Consider the following 14971-nt stretch of genomic DNA (forward strand, 5'->3'; position numbering starts at 1 on the left):
TAACCAGGTCCCAGCTGGGTGAGGACTATCAGCTGTGATAACTGAGTTAAGCTATTAAATCAGTTCTGCTCTGTATGACTGCTGTTGCTCCCTAAGGGAATAGTGTTCATATCTGATGATAGAGTCTCTAATTTATCTGTGTGATCTATATACAAGATGGTTAACACAACATTTCACTTGTAAAAGAAGAAGTTGATAAAGGCAAAACATTTTGCAATTGCTGTGATGATGTTTCCCCTGATCATGAGATCATGTGTGTTCTAAACTCTGTGTTCTGACTTGGATTTTATGTTGATTTTTTTTCTGGTCTGTTGCGCCATTCTTGCTATTACTGCTCACGCTAGCTACACAGTTCATGTTCTCTTTATTCCAAGCAAGCTGTTGCTTTGCCAGTAATACTAGTAACACTTCATGAGTGGCACAGATTCAATTTTTTAGTACTTCACTCGGGTTGAATCATTATTGTTGAAATTCACTATTATTGTTGTTGAAATTCACTATGTGAAATTCAGAGCATACGAGTTGTCTGGACATGTTTCTCAAAATGGAGCTGGCTGAGCCGGTGGCTAGCGGCTAAGAGAGGTAACTCCAATGATAAACAACAACAACAGTGCTGACAGAGCTAGCCGTATTTACAGAGGGGAACTGCAGGGATGGGCGCTAAGCTTTTGCAACTATGTCGCCCCAATATCAGTGGTAACTGCCATATGAGCGCAGTTCAAAGCTGTTGCAATTAACTAGCGATTGGGATGTACTTACCACAACAAACCACCGAGAAGCTGAGATAACAAAACACAAAGGTTACTTCATTAGGTAGGTTTACATTACAGATTTGCACAAAACTTAAGTTTGTGTTTATGTTTTTGAAATGTCGATGAAATACAATTGTGAGATGACTGCGTTTCCATTGAGTGATGTTATGCGATGCATTTTCAAAACATTAGCATGTTTATTTCTATTGCAGCCACCGCACTAGCCGTCATTATTTCCAATCAGAGGTGATGTAGGCGTGTAATGTGAGCGATAACAGAAATGCAAGCCCCCTATACATGGCAGGGGTCACCCCATGCAACACCTGCTCCATCTTGCCCAAGGGAGCCAGTTCCTACCAACAAGCCATAGCATCATGTGATCTATAAAAGCAAAAAAAAAAAAGTGCTTCCATTGCAGTTTTGTGAAACATGGCTTTTTCAAATCACCCTAAATACCACCACATGTGAGTGTAAAAACCTTTGTGCAATAACTTTTATATTGACATTTTTCCATTTGGTTTTTTATCCGCAATTTCAGTTGGCGCAATTTGAGGGTTAATGGAAATCCGCCGAGTGTCTGCTCAGGACACTGTTACTCCTTTATTTCTTTACATAGCAAGTAGTGACTTACTGCAGTAATAATGCCCTGAATGTGAAAGTGAAAGCATAGCAAAATACAAATCAGTTTGTCAGACACTGTTTGTTGTTATTAGTTACACACAAAAAGGAATACAACAGAGTTTAGCATTTTGCAGCAACCAGTAATGATAGCAGCATCTGCAGTAATAGAGAAAGGATGGGAAACAGAGAAGATTGTGGGAAGAGGTCCAAAGAAAATGTGAGGTTAGTGGGTTTTGTGGCAGGTTTGGGGGTATGGGTGAGATAAGTACACCACACCTTGACTGACTTTGTGCTATGATTTTGGCCAAGGTTGGGGATGAGGATATGATGAACAAGACCAGAGTAGGAAGGAATGATAACACAAAGAATATTTAAAAGGATTGAGTGACAGGGTTCAGGACAAAGGGTTCCTGTAGTGTGCTGAGGGGAGAGAAAAGAAGGTAAAGATTCTCAAAATGTATTGTCAGATATGTTTGAGGTTTGGATTTGAATATCCTTGTTGCCTCGATTGCCAGACGTTTCCAAGGATTTGTTGATCTAGGTAAAAAAGATAACAGTACCTTTTGTTATTTAAGTGATAAGAGTTCTGTCTGGTTCATTGTTACGAATTCAAAGAAGGAGTTGATGCTCACTTCTTTTTAATATATGTTTCCCTATATAATATACATCTGATTGGCTTTGAATACCTGTTTAACATATAAATGGTCGCTGTTAAATTCGTCCTCGCTTTGAGAAAGAAATAGTTTTTTGAATAGAAGGATGGTGAGAACATTGTCGTTCGTATCCATGAAGCCAGTGAATGAAAAGCCAGATCCTTCTGCATGGCCTTCATCAGTGAGATAAATGAATTTTTCATTGAGGACATTTGTTATAGATATGCATTATGCTGTAACAATAACAAAAGCAATCGTTTCTGCTTCTCCTTGAGGCCAAATGAAGTAAAATCTGATTATTCGTTTTTTGTCACCAGAGCCATTTAAATTGTTTAATCTGAATTTCAGAACAGCGTTGGAATTAAAAAGAATCAGCTGGTTGCTGCTCATGGTGATTAGCTATGCATCCAGCAAATTCAAACCAGGGGTGGTGGGTGTGAGGAAGTTCTGGTTTGGCTTGTTTTTCAGACATCAGCAGTGTGGTTTGGCTGCAGAAGTAGAGATACAGTACGTATTTACAGTTTACTGCTTTGACTTGGCCAAAAGCCAGAGCCCCATCAGCCTGATAGTGCTTAATCAGACTGTGTAATTATACCCTGCAAAACTCAGACCAGCTCCCGATGCACCACAAGTAAACATGTTGGAGACCAAACCTCATCCGAAGATCAGAATTTCCAATCAAGAATGAGGGCCAAATTTAATTAAATGCTGATGAGAAAATACATTTAATTCAAGTGCAATTAATTATTGAGGCCTGTAATTGGGAACTCTGGGTGAGATGTCTAATGAACCCAATTATGGCTCATGACAGATGTTTTGACTTACAGCATGGTCTTATTTTGTCACAGCTTTGTAAAACCGGCACATTTTGAAGTACGAAAAGGTCGGGGGTTGAACATGGCACTATTTTCTCTGTGGTCGCTCTATCATTACCACATTTGTTATATGTGCCTCATTTTAAGGTCATCAGTATCCTCCTGCGTTCACTTCTATTCACCCTGGGTATCCAGCCAAGGACAAAAAGGTTGGGCCCCAGAAATATTTTCACTGCATGATTATCCAGCCCAGAAAAAGCTGCTCTGCAACACAGATTTTACCTGTTTGTCTGTGTTTCAGTACTTAAGAATTTTACTGCATTGTTTGATTTGGCTTTTTATTGCTCCAATGCAATATTTGCAGTATCTACAGTACTGGTGTTTCTCTAAATGAAGAAAGTACACAGTCAACTTATTTGCAGTTGTAAGGAAATACTCAGCTGCTTTTACTGTGAAAGTTAAATCAATCTTAACTATTGTCTAGATCTGAAGACCAAAAATCACTCAAGTACAAAGTGCCTATTTATGATGCAATGAAATACTTAAATGGCCAAGAAAAAGACGTTATTCTGCTTATCTTACACTGATACCTATAGTCCTATATGCAGCATACACATCTACATTCCCTGCATTGGTCTGCTTGGTTATAGTACTTACCTAGCATGCTGTTATTGTCCTCCTAATGTGCCAACATAACATTGCATGTAATTTAAGCATGCAGAACAATTAAACAATATGTGCTTTTATGTTACCGGCAAACATTAGTGAAACACTGGACATTCGCAATTAATTGTTCCTTATTGGTGAAAATTAGGAAGCACATTAGCCACATATACCTGCCAAGCATTTAGCATTGCACCGCTTGCTGTATGTTGTTACAAACATGTAATATTATTATGTTCATGTGCGTGATAGAGTATTTAAATATTGACAAGCAAGCTTGATTTACAAATTACAAACCCAGGTCAGACCGTGACCTGTTGTGGTAGATGGAGGAGGTTCTTGTTTGGATGTGGTCAGGGCACAGGGAATATGGATCTGGACTGGCTGCAGTAGACAGATAGCAGTTGGACTCTGTACCACATATTGATCATTTATAAAATTGTGCATTATGCAACATTCATGTAAGATACTCTATGGCATTGGTCACTGACCTATACTAAACTAATTCCCAAGCTGTACAAAACAAACAAAGTAAAAAACAGTTATGCTGTAACATACTGACCTATATGCCTTCCGATCAAGTACAGGGTTACCAGAGGAAATGCTCCCTGATGCATCATAAGTGTTAAAAGCTTGTTTGCTGATTGATAATGAAAGTGTCATCTTAAGCATAAATTAAGCAAAAGCATAAACAACGCATAAGCTGCAGTCAGTTATACAAGTTGTTTCTTGATTGTTTTTAGTATCTTGTTGCAAATATAGCACAGTAGCAGTGCTATGACTCAGAGCTAGGAACAAGTTCATTTTCTACACCTACTAGTTAATAAATTTAACTAATAGGTTAGTTGATAATGAGTTAATAAATGATTTCTATAATTAACCCTTTGAAACCTGAGCAAATAGGCTGATTTCTTTCAGACACACAAGAAGGCAATGAGCAAAAAAAAAACAACAAAAAAATAAGACAAAAGCAAAAATTTTGTAAAAAAGAAATGAAGATATGTTTTTGCTAAAAAAAAAAGTGCTTAAAATTATAATAATTCTATAACATAATTTTAGATATGTATTTATGAAAATAAGAATATGTTATATTATTATTGTATATATTTTCACACATGACTTAAAAATAATAATGGTTAAACAGAATGTAGAATTTTAAAAGTTGATAATTTATGTACATAGCCTATTGAGAAAAATTATACATTTTATTTATAAAGTGCTTTTAAAAGGTACTCAAAGACACTTTACAAAAGTGAAAACCCATATAAACATAATTACATAACACACAGAATAAACAGTAAGCAAATCGACAATGAAAAAAAAAAAGATCTGAATCACTATAGCAGTACTATACAAAGTCAATGGCAAGCCCTTTTAACATTTGCTCAGTGATAATAGCCATTGTAGATAATAAGTTCTCCCCAGCATGGATTTTTAAAAGATTTATTTAAACCAGAATTCTAATGGCCCAATTCTACAAGAAGAAAATGCATTAGCCCAAGCCTAAACAAAACTCACATTTGGTGTCCTAGTAAATCTGCGGTATACCCTTTTGGGGGGTGGGGGTCCTTTTTTTTCTGGCCTGTTATGTTCAATGTCACTGCAGGAAAAGAGGGTTAGTAAACAATTAAAATGAAGGCCAGATAAAGTGTTATGTTATTACTTGTCTGTTTTTCTTTCGAACCTGTAGATGACTAATTTTGAACAGTGTTTGAGCGCTGTTTGGACGGAGATGGATGGTATTTTGTGGCACCACCATTGTATCAAATTAGCGCAAGCACCATGTTTTATCTGATTGCCATATCATATTGATCTCGTGCTCACTTGGAACTGCCAATACATACCTATGACTACTGCAGAATCATTTGTCCCAGGTGTTAATGCAGATTATAACATCTCCCATGCAATATATAAGCTAGATACAAGCGGATGTTTGTCTTTTTAAGTTGCATTGTTTTTAAAAAATGTAGCATGTCAGTGATGAAATAATGTGATGCTAGAGAGACTATATATTGCCCCAACGTTTTACATGGAAAATTTAAATTGAGTGCAAATAAACAGAATTCACAAAATGATGACTTTGGTGATTAACACTGTAAACTGCCAGTGTGAGAGGTGTAAATGCAGTTAGATGACAAATGAGAAACTGATGGCTGCCATGTTCAGCACCTATTTGGAAGAGATTAATTAACCATATGGTTAAAATCATTTTCAGTCTGAGGTATCTAAGGGACTGCATTCTATGCTGGCCTTTTTTTTTTAAATACCTCAAGATAGTTTGCCTTTTTTGATGCTCACAGTATTTGATGATTTTGACCAGTAAGTTGAGAAAAAAGGGCTCTACTCATCATAGCTTCCCTTGAAGTGTGCACTAGTTGGAAAGTGCTCCTCAGATCAGAGGATAGAAGCACAGGAATGCTGGCAGATGACCCACAGCAATAAGCGCTGACTTCCTCAGATTGGCTGAGAAGTCTTCTACTACAGTATCTCTGTTCCCTAATTGGCACATGGCGTGACCCAACTTCCTGCCAAGAGATAAGCAAAAGGAGGGCACAACATGTGCTAAGGACAAAATGGGCGAAGCTAAAAAGTGCAGTACTCTTGACAGGTCAGTGGCAATGCTGGAACGCAGACACAGCTTGTTTCTGCCAGTGGTCGTCTCATTAGAAGTACCTTGTTATTCCTACAACCTGTCTTTATTTTGCAGCCAATTGCGGCAGCTTTCTGAGTGTCATTGCACAACGTTTGCAAAGTTTAAAAAACAAGCAAAACAAAATCAGGAGGTCCTTCACTGGCTCGTGTCCAATGCTCTGCATATCGCAGATACCAAGAAGGCGTTGAAGTAAATCTTTGGATTTAGGATGGGAGGGGGAGGCCTCCTCAACCATTTATCATTAGAGGCCTCAGGGACGGATGGGATGAAGAATGGGGCTCACAAAGACGTGATTACTAGGACACTTGGAATGACACCATGCTTGGTGACTTTGCGTCGATTCTTGCCAGCAACATACACTAACTTTTTTTTCTCCAATTTCGCCAGTCAATGTAGAGCTACAAATCAAAAGGAATGTCTTTCTGGAGCTTGCAAAATGACAAACAAAGCCATCTGTCTCTTCACTAGTTGTCCTCCGCTGACACAGTCACTTCCACAGGCACTGGACAGACACAGAACAGATGCTGATATTGCACTTGAACTTTTATCATCTTAGGGAATGTCTGTGCAGTGTTTTGCCTCATAAACACACGATTGCTTCCTATCTTTTTTTCACAAATCCATATTTCAGGTGGTGCTGTTTATCTAGTGTGCATCATGAAAATATTAGCTATTCTTTGAATATGCATCCAGTTTTATAAAGACAGACTTATAATCTTGGGCCAACTGCTTATAGACATCTTAATGGAGTAAGCAGGACGGGTAGCGTTCTCTAATACAATCTGTGTTTGATGGAGGTTCCTCTGGGAACTACCCAATGTATTCCATTCATCAGACACTATAGTTTGGTTTGATGTGCCACTTGTAAGGTTTATGTGGTGGTTTCAGTCAATTTGAAGTTAATGGCTGAGCCTGGACAACTAAACCTTCTCTTATTCATGGGGGATCAGTTATGATTTTGAAGTGGAGGGATTTAATAAGATATCCGTTGCTTAATGAAGCAACATAGGGTCTTCGCATTCGTATATGCCTATTACTAAAGCACATTTTTCGACTCTGATGAATACACCGTAGTGTTGAAGCATTGGCTGTTTGCACTATCAAGGGCTGTTTTTTGAAGTTCTTTCTTCTTGCCCTGAGAAGCAATAGTGATGGGCGAAATGAACAAACAAATCTCCTTTAATGACTCTTTTTAGTGGCCACTACATGTCTGTGTATATGTAGCCTGCCAAACAGCTGAGTGTTCACGAACCCTCAACTTTTTCCACTTGCTGTGTTCTTAATGAACTGCTTACGCTGCCTTCTAAGGTGATTGGATAAGAAGCAATCAAATCAGACCCAACTCCAGCCAAGGCCGGTAGTGCATTCACATGTTTTTTGTACTTCAATGTATTCATGAGCTTTAAATTGTAATGTGAAAACAACAGACGCTTCAAAGAAGCTGTATTGTATTTCATTGCTTAGAACATTTAAACAGCACATTAATAATGAAGAGAAAGGGAAAAAGATCAGTTAAACCATGACGTATGATCACAAACTTCACTAATTTTCAGATTATATTAAGATTACATTAATAGATAATGTTTGCTACTTGTCGCTCAAAGAATGACCAATCTTTGGTCAGTTACATCTGTGTAACATTGTATTGAACCTACAAAGCCAGCTACATACAAGTGGAATGCTAAATCAATGCATTAAAATTCATATTTTATCTTCATTAATGTAAACTTATGCATGATGACTGGTAATGCATGAAAGAGAAGTTTTCTGGGGCAGGCAGCATTAGCTGTTGAAAATACACCACAACATAGTGTCAAAGAGAAACTGACACCATACTTGGCAAAAAGTAACAAAACTGGAACGGTTCGATACATTGACATACTAACTCAAAGGTATCTATAATGTGAAAAGAATCACTCCGCCCATCACTAAAAAGCACCGTATTCCACTGCACGTTGCTGAAAGATGCCAGAGAACCCCTTTTTGTCTTCTTACGTGTCAGTTATTTGCATGTTTAGATATGAAGAAAAAAAAAAACAAAGAAAGGGGATATAAATTATGTGAAGGTCAGGTAGAAACCCACAATTGGCTTTCCTAAGGACCTCACCTTAAGAAAAGAATTAGACATACACACATAAATTTAAAAATACAACATGATGCAAAGTAAAAACTTTTTTTTCAAGTGTTTCAGTTGAGAAGTTGCTCAACAGTTGTATGTAGATAACAGTTGGAAAATTAGATGAAGTGAGGTGGAGTTTCCTGTTTCTTTGCATCCTAACATTATTGGATGACTGCTAAACAAGATTTTGTTTAACAATAACACCACACAAGCCCATTTTAATTTTTTATTTGTTCGCTTGTTAATTGGCAAAATTTACCAAAATGAAACAAAAATAAATAAGCGACAACTCTTCTTATAAACAAAAAAAATAATATTAAACTTAGGTGCGTTCTAAGTTTGAATTAATGTTCAGAACCCTGTTCAGATGTTCTGATTTATGCTTGTGTTGCCGTGGTACAATAATAACATTGTTAGATCTGGAAGTCCACTCATAAATCATTTTTTCTCTATGTGTCAAAGTCATGACAGTCACGGTCATTCTCTGTGTTGTCTGAACAGTCACTGACAGGCTTATTGGTGACGAGAAGTAGTTTATGCTCTTATAAAAGGGAAAAAAAGGAAACACATTTGAAGTAAACCACGTTGAGAGGACTGGAGAGGTCTTACTCCCAGCTTCGGTCTGAAACTGTCAGATAATTTCACTCTTTATAATTGGATTGCGTGGCTATTTACTTGAGAAGCTTAAGAGAACCAACAAACCAATAAAATAGCTATATTGAGTTTCTGGGCCTTTTCTGCTGACTGTTGACTTCCAAGGTGGCTTTTGCCTTACTAAGCTCGTCTTGTCCATTTTCTTATTGGTGATCTGTCATGGTCAGCCCCTCCTCCTCTGTCCTGCACTCTGCTGCCATTGTTCCAAAGGACATTTCTTTTGTCGACCTTGTAAAATATCAGCATGCTTCATCCACTGTGTTCACATTGAAACACCCTGGTGTCTCCTTGCTGATGTGTTCTTTCCTTTTGTTCCCTAGTTTTGCAAGGGAATGGGGTTGGAAAAATGACAGGGCTCGAGGGACGGTCCATAATGATGTTGGGGTGGTGAGACAGATGTTGTCCCATGGGGTCAGGATAGCATTTATCTTCTAATCTTGGTGCTCAGCACTTTTGAAAAAAATGCCATTAACCATTAAACCACGTATTGTTCTTTGTTCTTTAGAATTTACTTCCTTTGCCTCCGTCTCACAGCTGTCACCTTTGGATAATTACCTCCCACTCAAAATAAAAAGGCTCCTTGAGAGTTTTGGGGTTTTTTTGGGGGCTTTGTACGTCTATAATTTGGTATAATTTTTTGGATTAATGAAATGTATTTGAAGTGATAAATTAATTCTAAGGTTTTCTTGTGTTTGATATTTCAGCCATGCACCTTTTTGGATTAAACTGGCACCTGCAACCCATGCAGAGACAGATGTACCAGCTGTCAGAGGACAATACAAGTGGCCTACCATTTCCTACTGACCTGAGCTTGCCACCGCTAGGCAACACAGGCTTGGAAATACCTGATCGCAAGGGAAAAGATGAGAGTAAGCACAATTTTCTTTTGTAAAGATAATGTATTTCTTAAATGCTAGAGGTCAACTGATTTATCACTTTAGTTGATTAATCGCTGAAACGCTGGTAACACGAGAGGGAAAGTCTGTGAGTCTGTGAGTGAATGCTGCCTCTTCCTGTTTCAAATCCAAAGTTTTGTGTGTGTAACCCCTTACACACACAAAAAAAGACCTAGTCTTGTTTTTTTTTGTTTTGTTTTTTACATATAACATTGAGACAGTATTTTAAGTGTTTCCCAAAATGCAAAATTATTACATGAGGGTTCCCACGCAGTCAAGGTTATGTCACTGTGAGAATCCCAAAATGAATTTTAAAAAAAGATTACTCTCACCTTGATTTTTTTTATGGTTAGTTTGATGTTCAGTTCCTGATTTATTGTTAATTAATTATTACTTTGATTTTGATGTTTAGTTCCAGATGTATATATTTATTTAGTTATTTCTTTGATTTTCTGATTGATGATGATTTTTCAATTTGATGTTCATTTCATTTCTGATACTGTCAAATTAATCAGCTGTCGGCTTTTTCCTGTTCAAAGCTATCATTATCATATCGGCCTTTAAAAATCCACAGTCCAGCCTCTATTAAATATATATATATATATTTTAACAAACACTTGTGTAGACCAACCCAAATGTATCAGATTTTTTGCAGCATGATTTGCGTCATTCTCAGTTTGCTTTGGTACACTGTTGGATCCACATAAGAAAAGAACAACATTGCACAAGGAAAAAAAAAGTTCTTCAAATCTTAAAGTTTACAGATGACATTTTGGAGCTCAAGCAAGTTTGTTATTATTTTGTCATCCAGTTTCACATTGTGTTCACATGTCTCTGTGGTATGCAAAGAGATCTGCATTGTAATCCTATGAAAGTTGTTGTAAGTGCGAAAGTGTTATTTGTTCCTGGAGGGAGAAAATGGGGCAGCTTAAGGGACTGAGTATCCAGGGGCTGGAGGGGGATTAGCCACTCTGTCCTCTTCAGAACGGATGTGATCCTTTCATCTCCTAGTCTGGGCTGCCTTTCCTGGCAGCCAAAGAAAGCATGTGCTCACCCCACGGTACCAACTGCTCGACTCGAGGAAAGTTTGCTCTGTTCCATTCTCGAACAAATGGGCACAGATTTAACCATGTGATTTGCCACTGGCAGACTACAATAGGTAGAAGATGGGGTCATTACCATATAGATGAATCCAGGAGTTGTCTTTTTCATTTACCAGACAGCAGAAAGTGTGTTTAGCTAACAACAAGCATGACTACAGCTGAGCTTAGACCCCTGCATGGCAGCCGTTGCTGATAGGAAATCAATAGCCATAGTTTTCTAAATAAGTCTCATTCTGCAGTGCTGTCACCAGGAACAATGATGAGCTATCTGATGTTTTATCAAGGTGATGCAGATGTGTTGAAATTCAGCCTAGTTTCTCTCTTTTGGAGTTTTGTCTTTCCATCAAAGCATTATATTGTAGTTAAGCTTGCAGAACAACAACCATTTATTTAACCATGAGGCCCATTATCACTGTTCTCGGCTTATGATTTATTTAAACAGCCTGATGAGTACACCATTAATGTGCTGCATAAATACAAACACACCCCAACATGTGGAAAATGAGCCAGTGTGCTGTAGCATTATGGAAAGCCCAGATCTGGGAGACAGGGAGTGTGTCCTTTCTACTCTGTTAAAACCCATCGCCTCTGATGGACTTTTGAGAACACTGCCATCTGCCGTGCCATGTGTAACCTAAAACCGTGTCAGCCACAAAGTCCTGGGGGTAGTTTGTATGGACGTCGTCTGCTTTAGTAGACATCAGCGCTGAAATTAGCTCATCTACATGGGTGAGCAGATGTTGCCATTTCCACAAAGTCCAATATAAGGTGTATTATGGAGCATATGGACAGTTTTTGGGCAGTGGATTTCCTAGTACCTGAGCGGCTACTAGCATTAGAGATCCCTCTCCACTATAATTACAGTTTCCACTTTATCACTTTTACTTCAATTATATCTGTAGTTTATCACGGTTGTATTTCTCAAGTATTTTTCTTACCATTTTGGCTCCATATGTGCAACCTTGTAAATCATATTTTTAGAGCTGTTCACTTTAATGAACAAGATTTATGAAATGTGCACAAATCATAAAAATATTTGAGCCAGATACCTAAACCAAAAGTATGATCGCCTGTTAAATGATAGGATTTCAGTGCATTGAAATAATAAGTGCTATCAGGTATTAAAAAATATCCAATAATTTAGTTTGAAGCAAGATTTTTTCTCAGTTGCCGTTTCAGAGGAATCAACACAGAACACTTTAGGACATGACAGAAATTGTGTTGAGGATCAGACTTATGTTCAGTAAAATTATTCTCAGCTCTGCACTCTCTCACTGGAATTGGGACTAGAATTGCTGGCGATGGTCAGAGGGGTCATTCATAACATTTTTTTCTCTGGCTGTCAGGGATGTGATTGAATATCTGTGATATGGTCAGACTATCATGCTTCAGCAGACTGACTCTCTCTGCCCTCCACATGCTGGATTAATGGTGTGATCTCTTTGACCGATTTATTTGTGTGCAATGCAGGCAAATTGGACAGCTTGTTCCCAGATGACAGCTATATAGATATGGGGGAGATTGACGTGGGGCGTAAGGTCGCGCAGCAGATTCCTCCTGGTATCTTCTGGAGGTCCCAGGTCTTCATTGATCATCCCATGTACCTGAAGTTCAATGTGTCCCTGAGCAAAGATGCCTTAGTGGGAATCTATGGAAGGAGAGGCCTACCTCCGTCACACACACAGGTGGGAAATATTTATCACTTTTCCATCCTTTGTTAATGCTGTTAATCTGATGTGTTTATCAGTAGAGTGAAAGGAGAGTTCTTAAATCTTTATGTTTTAAGGGTTTTAAGTTGTCATATTTCATTGTTTTTTGCATCAAGTCATTGTGTCTTGTTGGGAAAAAACAATAGTAAATTGTAAATGTGAAACTGTGTGAAACAATTATGATCATGTCTGCATAGTGTAAGGATTCAGCTTGCTTCCTCTGTTCTTCCTCTGCCACAGAATATAAATTGGGATATTGTTTAAAAAAAAAAAATCTATATAACCATGTAGGAGCGTTTCATGAATACAAACCAATTCATAAATCTCTCTATTGTATTATGAATCAGTTTCTTTGTAGCAGAAAAGGATTTATGGCAAATTTCTTTCAGGTTCAATATCATCAATGAATCACACACAGATACAGGGCTCAGGGGCCAAGAAAGGGAGATTTTTCTTTACACTAATTTCCCATCTATGTGCAGCACAGAATCAGATATATCATGTTATTAATCATGTCTGACTGCTTTGGATTTGTGCTGTAAATGTAGCTATAGTTCAACAAATTGTTCCGAGCAGGATTTTTGTTTGCATTAGTACGCAGTGTGATTTATGTTTCAGTCAAAAGATCAGGTTTGTCTCATTTTTACTTCAAAGGAAGTCATCTAGAGAGGAGTTTCCATGCTGTTTGATAGCACATAGAGTGGCACATGAGTCAAGATCCACCTCCTTATGTAGATGAAAATGAAATGCCATCTCATTGGTATTCATTGAGTCACAACTGATATGAAGCAAATCATTGCAGATTTTATTTGGTACACACTTACATATTTTCCCCCCGCTTCCCTTTTTCACTTAAATAGTTTTAAACAAGGCTTTCATATAAGATATGTGGATTAAGAAATTATCACAGCCCATCCAGCCACAATGTGCCAAGACTTACTCAAGCTCCTCTGGAATGATGAGTTATTCATGCAGACCAAATGATGCTCGGCTATAAAGAGGGCTGAAAGCACCCAAGTCTCATGTGTCACTCTAATGGCATGTCTGCGGTCCACCTATCAGTCTTTCTCACTTTCTGTGTGTCTGTCTGCAGTTTGACTTTGTGGAGCTGTTGGATGGGCGGCGGCTCCTGGCCCAGGACATCCATGGCCTGGAAGGGCCTGCGGCTATGCAAAGGAGCCTGGTACCCATCACTACACACGACACAGGCTTTATCCAGTACATGGATTCGGGCATCTGGCACCTGGCCATCTACAATGACGGAAAGGAAACCGAAACTGTCTCCTTCCTCACCACTGCCATAGGTGAGTGCCCTGGGCATGACCTGCTGCTGAAACCTGTAATAGCAATCCACATAATCCCCATAATACCAACCCGCAGCACTCTCAACAAACAGCCCAGACTTAGGGTATGAATCAGAGGCAGTTTTTGGCAGATTTCAATAGGCAGGGAAAGTGCAGGTTAATCAAGGTGGAGTTGAATATTACAAAAATCAGGACATCAGTGCTATCCTGCCATGCCCCTGAGTAGGGCATTGAGAGATCATAATATCCTCATTAGCCTGAGTGTCTTCTGAGCGAATCAGGGGTCCAGCTTCTGGGAACCATTTGCATACAATTCAAAGTGTGATTGTACCCTCCTGCTAGTGCCATTTTTGATCATGATTTGCTCCAATTTCCATCTACTTTCCATATATCAAAGTAGGGAAGATATTCCTCTCCTCTGACTAAACTGCGCGTGGCGCTCGGTGGTGTTTCAGACATACGTCCTCCTTTGTGGAGGTGATTTCGTTTAGTACGCTCCTCTTTGTTCTCCCTAAAGCGCCTTTGATTGGCACTGCTGTATCAAGCAAGGTGTGAGAGGGCCCGAGGTGTCGACTTTCACAGGGATGGCAGCTGGGAGCTGTTCTCACATGCTCTTTAATTAAAAGCTCCTGGGCCAGAGTCCATCTGTGACGGGGGCTGTGCCAGGCAGCAGATCGATGAGAAGCTGTCCTCAACACCAATGCAACACCAAGCGGAGACAGGCAAGAGATGCCCCCCCGCCCTCCCCTTGCTGTGCCAACAACAACTGTAATTCAATACTTAATATATGATATGACACAAGCAGGGGGAGTCAGGGCAGCATGTTTACTTTAGCTTATTTCTTTTTGACTGGGTGTGCATGCAGGCCTCCTGTGGTTTGCATCACAGAAACTCACAACAAGATAAGGTATTCTGTGCAACAGATGGGAATGGGGAGAGGATGGGGCGGGGCCGAGTTAGTCAGCGCTGGAATTCTGCCTCTGTTCATTTGTATCAGAGCTGATCTGCCCACAGGAGCTCAGAGGGAGG

At 39.0% G+C, this 14971-nt stretch overlaps 1 protein-coding gene across 11 annotated transcripts in view; it reads left to right on the forward strand.

Moving 5' to 3' along the window:
* Positions 1 to 14971, forward strand: part of tenm4 (teneurin transmembrane protein 4) — a 269283-nt gene that overhangs the window by 165167 nt on the left and 89145 nt on the right. For all 11 annotated transcript variants that reach the window (XM_088079182.1, XM_088079181.1, XM_088079183.1 and 8 more), the window contains 3 exons: positions 9635 to 9799; positions 12400 to 12614; positions 13732 to 13942. In XM_088079182.1, the coding sequence (XP_087935308.1) occupies positions 9635 to 9799; positions 12400 to 12614; positions 13732 to 13942 (591 nt within the window). The remainder of the gene's footprint in view (positions 1 to 9634; positions 9800 to 12399; positions 12615 to 13731; positions 13943 to 14971) is intronic.

The sequence above is a fragment of the Plectropomus leopardus genome, chromosome 6 (genome assembly GCF_026936395.1).
Source record: "Plectropomus leopardus strain MGB_pleo_1.0 chromosome 6, ASM2693639v1, whole genome shotgun sequence".
Lineage (NCBI taxonomy): Eukaryota > Metazoa > Chordata > Actinopteri > Perciformes > Serranidae > Plectropomus > Plectropomus leopardus.